General features: G+C 45.4%; 1 protein-coding gene across 1 annotated transcript; it reads left to right on the forward strand.

The window, feature by feature from the left end:
- Positions 1–3,735: 3,735 nt before the first annotated feature.
- Positions 3,736–7,082, forward strand: GKN2 (gastrokine 2). The gene is made up of 6 exons (XM_059490968.1): positions 3,736–3,780; positions 4,311–4,364; positions 4,826–4,957; positions 5,527–5,637; positions 6,404–6,557; positions 6,842–7,082. Exons 1-6 carry the CDS (start codon positions 3,769–3,771, stop codon positions 6,931–6,933), a joined length of 555 nt encoding a protein of 184 aa, XP_059346951.1. The 5' UTR covers positions 3,736–3,768; the 3' UTR covers positions 6,934–7,082.
- The last annotated feature ends 564 nt before the right edge of the window (positions 7,083–7,646 follow it).

The following is a 7,646-nucleotide window of genomic DNA, read 5'->3' on the forward strand; positions in this document are numbered from 1 at the left end:
ACCTTGCCCAGGCAAGAAGGGAGTTCTGAAAACTTGCCCAGCCCCAATTCAATAACTTATTGGAAAAAATGTGCTCTCAAATATTTTCTAAGTAGGAGTGAGCTTTTCACCTCGAGCTTTTGATGTCAGACATGGAGCAGATCTGAGAAATGTCCATGTGCACCTGTTGTGAAGAACTGGAATATGGGTGCACATTCCAGCTCTGTGCCTGGAACACAGCAGCAAAGGCACCTGAGCATCTTCACAGTGATCTCATCCTCCAAATACTGGACTAACAGTCTAAAGGGAGGCACAGGCACTTCTGTTCAGAAAACTGGGACATCAAACATTTGTTACCCCTTTATAAAGCCACAGAGTTTCAACAACCGACAAGCTTGCTGTGCTCGGGTTTGTCCGAACCACTGCTGAAAACTTTTGGAGAAATTTCCTATTTATGATGAAAAATTCTTTTCAGATAACTATTGTGAACAATTATTCTCTTGAAGACAATCCTGTGAGCATTGAATTGGTCCCAGATTTTATCTCCTTCAAAGGAGGATTTTGATGAAAAAGGTCCAAGTCGGACTCAGAGTATTTAAAAGTAATGCTTGGGAATTTTCCCTGCACCAGTTTCAGGCTGCTGTATATACCTCAGTGTCACCATCCTGCACTTGGAGTCTCTCGTGTCACACTCTCAGCAAACAGCTGAGCCCTAACTTTATGTGACTTGCTGAGACTGTTGGTTTGCCTCTGAGTGGTGAAGGAGAGAATCTTGTCCTGTGGACGTGTCACGAGTGTGTGTCGCCCCTGGAACAGAGCACTTCTCTCTTTCATGTTTGAGCATGTGGAGCTCCATCCCTGCCAAATGGAAGATTTCTCCCCTGCAGTCCCCACCCCTTTGGCATTTTCCCTTTGAAAATGCCCTTTGGCATTTTCACTTTGTCAGAAATCACTAAGAGTTCACTCAGTGCCAAGAAAAGCTCAAAACTATTTAAAAGCTGCCCAGACTTAAGAGTTTTATGAGAAAGTGATAGGTATACTTACAGGGAACTCCATTTGGATGGTAGGCCCAGCCAGCTCTGCTGCTAATTGATGTGTACTCTTACTTTTTATACATAATATCCCAAAGTTAAATCTGAAAATGGGTTTGCCTTATTGGCAGGTGCCCTGTGTTCACAGAAGCATGACGAGTTTCCTGGGGAAGTGCTCTGATAAGAGGAGGCTTTGATACCTGGCTGATTGAATTCGTGGCATACAGGGAGGTGAGAGAAAAGTGCTCATGGTAAGCTCAGTGTATTGAGCAGCCACTTGTAAATGGAAAAAGAAATTATAAGCAGGAGCAGAGCAGAGATTCCCAGTAAACTTGCAGTGATGCTTTGTGCCAATGTGTCAAAGGACTCAGCCTGAAGTTGTGCCTCTGACCAAAAGCACCATTCAAAGCAAGGGGTGGTGATCTTGCTGTGTTAAAAATATTAAGTCTCTGTTTGTCAGATGTGGCCATGAGTCTTCACAGAGCCCCTTCAGGAGAGTAGCATCTGATTATGGACTAAGGACTGATTTGAGAAAGGAACCATAAATTTGAGGTGGCAAGGTTCACTGAGGGATCCTGAGCCACAGCTTTGTAAGATAAGCCTCACTCTGCCTGAGGACTGGCCAGGGTGAAGTTAGAGGGGTTCAAACCCTTCTTAGACAGCTCCTTCCTTCAGCTACCTCATATTGGAGGGTGCCTCTAGGACTGTGGTGCTTGGGTTTAGACACATACCTGCTGATTTCAGGGGTGTTCCTGGGAGATGTGTGATGAACTGTGGACAAAAGGTCTCCAAAAAGCAAGGCGTGCCTGTTGGAATTATATCAAAGGCTTTGCCTGAGACAACCAGCTTGGGCTGTGTCACAATCACATTAATTAGGCAAATGCTTTTCAGAAATTAACCTTTAGTTTTTGTCCTTGTCTGATAGGACCAGCAGAGTTCAGTCAGTGCAATGCAAGGTGCAGATCATGGCTATTGTTGTAGTTTTCCTGCAGTAAACAACTGCTGCTCTCCCCTGCTGCTCTGCCCTTACCTGTGCCTCAGCACTTGGATGCTGAGGGAAATAGGAGCTGCTGCTTCTCAAGTGTTCTTCAAACAAAATTGCTACATGAAGGCATAAGCACTGAGGAAAAGGTAAATTACCCTTTTATTTTAAACTTGTGGTGCCTGAACCCTGTTAGAGTCCTGCTGTGAAATACTTGACTGTTGAAATCTATTCTGAGTATTTCTGACATACCTGAAATCTTAAGATAAAGAATCTTTTGAGAAGAAGGGACAGAGCCAGCTTTAAAGAGAAGTGCAACATCAGCCTAATTAGTCTAACTGGGTTTAGCAGAATTTTATATCTGTTTATGTGTTTTCTGATATATTGCTTAGCAGCACAGCATTGTTACACTTGAGATAACATTTTCTCATGTGGACTTAGGTGGCATAAAGCAAATGTGTACAATTTCCTTTTTTTCTTTTTCCATTGAGGCCTGTTTGCTGAGAGATATTTCTGTACAATCTCCTTCTCCTTTTTTTTCTGATAAGAGAAATTACAGAAATGTGTTTGCTGTTAGTTTGAGTTCTTGTTTTATTGGGAGGGAACCAGCCTTGATTATGACCTTCCAGCAGCAAGCAGAGTGTGATTCATCCAGGTGCCAGCCCTGGCTGGTGCAGGATAGCAGATGAGGAGGAGTCCAGGCAAGGTCAGAGTCCCCTGGGAGCACCAGAGAACATTCTCAGGGCGACATCCTGGCCGTTGGCATTCTCACAAAACACAGAAATCAGTGGGGATTCTGAGGGGGAATCCCCGTCCTGCCTTCTGTTTGTGACCTTGTGCACAGCACAGAGCCTCTGGGCTTTGGTGTCACTGCCTGGCGAGCTGGGCAGGCCAGAGGTGCCCCAGGCTGTCCTGTGAAGCACAGCTCCTGTTCCCAGCTCTGTCACTATTTCAGTCCATGTTCCTCTGGATTTTGGTGTCACTGCCTGGCGAGCTGGGCAGGCCAGAGGTGCCCCAGGCTGTCCTGTGAAGCACAGCTCCTGTTCCCAGCTCTGTCACTATTTCAGTCCATGTGCTCTGCCCATGGGGAAACTGCTCAGAAATGAGCAGCACCTCCTGCCAGGAGTCCCTGCACACAGAATGGAATGGAATCATAGAGTCCCACAAAGGTTTGAGTTGGAAGGGCATTAAAGATCCTCCAGTTCCAGCCCCTGCCATGGACAGGGGTGCCACTCACTGTCAGGTGGCTCAGGGCTCCATCCAATATTTTCAGTGACAGAAATGGCTGAAGAATTGCTCTGTTTGTTGGCTGACATTGAAGCCACCATGGCACAGGTGTTTCTTCCCAGCCTTTCTCTGCAGACTATCAAACAGGCTGTTAGAGACTGTGTTTCAGAAGACAAAATGCAGTTTGTGTGAATAAATAAATAGCAGTGTTATTCCCGATGACATTTAATTCTAGACAATATCCTGTTAAATATTTAAAAAAATAGAATCAGCAATACTAAAGTTTAAACCAGTGAATAATGGCCATTTGCAGAGTGATTGATTTACTGAGACTTACTGAGTGCTTTAAATATATCTGGGTCAGGTTATCTGTGCCAACCCAAAATTCAGATAGGAGGCTTACGACATGTAGATATGGACTTGTTCGAGTCATGAAGGAAAGTTCTGTCAAGTGTTTCCCACACCTCCTGCAAGATATAAAAGTTGAAGGTCTCTGGGATTTCCTTGCCTTCTTACCTTCTGCGCCTCTTGCTCTCATTTGAAAGAAAAATGAAGAGATTTGTGAGTATATACATTTCTGTTGGACTTTTAATATTTAATAATGTAAGTTCCTCATTTTTAAAAACAAAAGGATAGAGAAGATGCTCAAGTAAGTGGTACAATACAGTGGCACAATAATATGATCTTGGGTAGAAAGAGGAGAACTTGCGTTTCTTGGGTCAGCAAAGTCAGTGGAAGCCTCACTTGAGCAAAGAATGCAGAATTTGGTACAGTTCAGAAAGGGAGTTTGGTTATGATTAAATGATTGCAGTTATAGAGGCAAATCAAGAGGTAACATGGCATCAAGGAGGGACTTGTGAAAATTGCAGAAACGCCATGGTTAAGTTATTCTGCTTTTTCAGCTACAGGCAAAGGAGAGCCTGATAGCAAATACTTGACAATGAGGAACTGCAGTTGTTTTCAGCTAATATACATGCTAAGTGGGGGATTTTTCAAACTGATGCTCAGCTCCTTCCCTCAGTTCATGGACTGGGTGTTTTTATGGCACTGCCTGGTGTTTCTGACAGTGAGAATTCTGCTTCCTTTTACAGGCTGCAGCCCTCATTTGCCTGGGAGTCTTTTGGGCTCAGACTTCTGCATTGAACGTGAGTAGAGGGACGAGCCTTGTCCTGCACATGGGTATTTAAAGTGTGTTGGATCCCTGGGCAGGGGGAATAGAACAGGAAGAAAACCACAGTAAAAACTAAAACCAACAAGTTGTTTATTGTCAAGTGTAGAGAAAAAGAGCTTTTGCCAGAGGTTCTGTACAGGTGCAAAGTAACGAGTCAGGGGGACAGAGCCCCCTTAGCTCAGTCAAACATTTGGAGACTGGAGCAGTCCCTGCCAGTCCCTGCTGCCCAGAATGACTGGGATGTCCCATGCAGGTTTTCCCCAGCCTGCAGAAGGGCCTGTTTTATAACTCACCTCCATCTCAAGAGCCTCCTCAGACTGCTCCAGGGTTCTTAAGGGAATTGGTATTTACATGAGCATAAAGCATTGGGGGTTGTTGTGCCTGCTAAAGATGGAAGCCAGGTGATGAACACTGATTCTGTGCTTTTTACCAAAGACCTTTGTGCTGCACGATCCCATCAGCAACTATGTCACTGGCACCATGACCATCCACAGCGAGGAGCAAATCGTCGATGTCCACGTGCGCTCCGGCGTCTACTCCTCTGACACCATCTTTGACTACACACATGTGAGTAAATCCAGGGATCCATCTTTGACTACACACATGTGAGTAAATCCAGGGATCCATTTTTGACTACACACATGTGAGTAAATCCAGGGATCCACCCCAAATTAACCCCTGAGGATGTTTTTAAAATCAGAAATTATTTTAGAGTATTCTCACCACATCTTGTCCCTGAACACTGTTTCTTTGAGGACTCCCAGCACCTTTCCTCCTCCCTTCTTCCTCCCTTCTTCACCTGTACAATGGGGCAGTTTAGAAGACTTGTAATGAGACTTGTGGTGGCAGTTCCTGGAAGTGAAGAAGGTCCCTGGGCTGGAGGTGGGGATGGACTGCCAGCACTCATGGGCAGCAGGAATCTGTCAGAAATGATGCTTCCAGTCTCAGGGACAGGCACCAGGACAGGCTGGCTCCATTCCCCAAAGGAGAGAAAGGAACTGCAGTCATCCCACAGCAGAACCTCTGCAGCCACTAGCTGTTCCTTCCAGGTTGCCCCAAAGAGTAGAGAGCACCAGCTAATGTCAGCATTATTTAAATAATTTCTGATGATTTAACCTCCACTCTTTCCATCCCAGGGGTACATTGCCACCAGGTTGTTCTCACGAAATGCCTGCTTTATCATGAAAATAAAGAAGGAAATCATCCCAGACCTGCAGGAGATTGGACGTCTGGCTTTTGAGAGAGAGGTGACTGTGGGGAACCCTCTGCTGGCAAGGGAGGGGTGGGAGCAGTGTGCTGTGAGAGGGACCCTCCACTCGGCCCCCAAGGCAGCTCAGGAATGACTTGTGCTGTCCTAGCAAGGATGCAGCTGCTCTGACAAGACACAGCTTGAAGGGAATATCATGCAGAGCATTCTTTTAAGATAAGGAAACATCATGGCTCCCCTGCAGTTTTACAGAGGGTTGTTCAGGTGTCTCAAGCTGTACAATCCCCTGTTCTTGGCACTGATGTCATTTGGCCATTTCCAAGTGATCACAAGATAAGTTCAGGCAAACTTTCCCTTTATTCATTGTCCTGCTGATAATTTGACCTTGACATTGCTTGAAATTTATTTCTTTTCAGAACAGAAAGTAGAGATCAAATTACTTTGATCAGATTTTGACTTCCTTATTCAGGCTGAGGTTTCAGAAGGAGACTGGAAGTATTGCCTGGAGGTGAACTGGAGTTCTGGCCCAGTAGCAGATTTACAGCAAAACCTGGTGCCAATAATGTAACTTATTATGGCAGCAATAGAGCTCAGGCTTGCTGTGTTGGCACAATTAATATCCAGTGAATTTTGTTACTGAATAGATTGAAATTATTTTTTAATTTAAAAGCATGAAGCTCCTTTATCTAATGTTCTTTTGTGAGGCACAGGAAGGTAATTTTGGGTTTGGGAGCCTTCGCAAAGGGCGTGCCAGTAGAGAGAAGCTAAAGCTACACTTCTGATGGTGTTTAACCTTTTCTTCTCAGACCATGAGGGATGTATACTCTCCCAATAATGTGTGGGCCCTGTTCCAAGCTGGCAACTCCAGGCTGGGGCATCTTAAAGACTGGGTTCTCTACGGGAAGCACATTGAGAATCTCTGCACAGGGCTGCCTCTCTACGAGCTGGTGGCCACCGAACGTAAGTCACAGGCCAGGGCATTGTGGCACTTCCTCCCCCTTGAACCCAAATCCTCCTGCTACCCTGGAGCTGTGCAGGCATTTCTCCCCCTTGAGCTGCACCACAAATGTTCTGCATGGTTCTGAGACAAACAGAAGCCTTGAATGGGGCCATAGTTGGGGGTTGAGATTTGTGTGTTTGAGACTTTTCCTAGCTGGATACAGGGATCCCATCGGGTAAGGAGATACTGAGATATATACTGATATAAATACTGATACCATCTTCCTTTTCTTGTGATTTTTTAGCACTAACAAATGACGATGGCTGTGCCAGTGCTGGCATTCCAAGCATTTTGGGACTTAAAATCTGTGAAGAACTCATTGCAAATGAATATTGACATTTCTGTTGCAAGGAAATGCCTTTTTGCATGTTTTAGTGATGGTAACCATGTTCTCCAGCTGGAACAGAACTTGGGTATGAGGCTCAACCTGCCTATGCAAAGCTTTGATGCATAACAAGCCTATGACATACAAATAAATAGAAAGCTTTAATAAATAAATAGAATGCTTTGTCTGTTTCTTCTACCCAACATCAGAACACAATGGCAGTGGGCCTTGTGAGTTGCCCTGCAGAAAAGACAAATTTCCCCAAATTTCCCCCTTGGTCCATTCCTGTGCTGGGGCTGCAGCATGGCCCAGACATTGGTTTGTGCTTCATAAAGAGAAGAAACAGAACCAGATTAGATTTTTCCAGTGGAGAACTTCACTTTGGCATCAGCATCCAGGTGTTGGCTCACCTTGTGTAGCGTGGCTGGGGGAGGGAGCAAGGAGCTGAATGAAGGTAAAGGGGGGGAGCAGATCCACACGTTTGCAGAGCAGCTTGAATGCTGCAGGGCCAGTGGGAATTTGCAGCACTTTGAGTGAGTGCAGAGATTTTCCAGCCTGGCCAGAGGACACTGCCCCAGCCCTAAGAGATTTGTGCTTGCAATAAAGTTTTCCTTTCACACAATGGCATAAAGAGCTGGGACCACTTGGTGAGTGTCCCAGGTGTGCTTTGTGCCAGGAGCTGATGGAAATCCAGGATGGGGCCACCTGCCTGCTCTGGGGCAGA

This window comes from Ammospiza nelsoni, chromosome 30 (assembly GCF_027579445.1).
Source record: "Ammospiza nelsoni isolate bAmmNel1 chromosome 30, bAmmNel1.pri, whole genome shotgun sequence".
In the NCBI taxonomy this organism is placed as follows: Eukaryota; Metazoa; Chordata; class Aves; order Passeriformes; family Passerellidae; genus Ammospiza; species Ammospiza nelsoni.

Bases quoted from the DNA above. Each gene is read 5' to 3' on its own strand.
- GKN2 (XM_059490968.1), top strand. The intron at 5,638-6,403 runs GTGACTGTGGGG...TTTTCTTCTCAG, and splicing joins GTCTGGCTTTTGAGAGAGAG to ACCATGAGGGATGTATACTC. The intron at 6,558-6,841 runs GTAAGTCACAGG...GTGATTTTTTAG, and splicing joins CGAGCTGGTGGCCACCGAAC to CACTAACAAATGACGATGGC.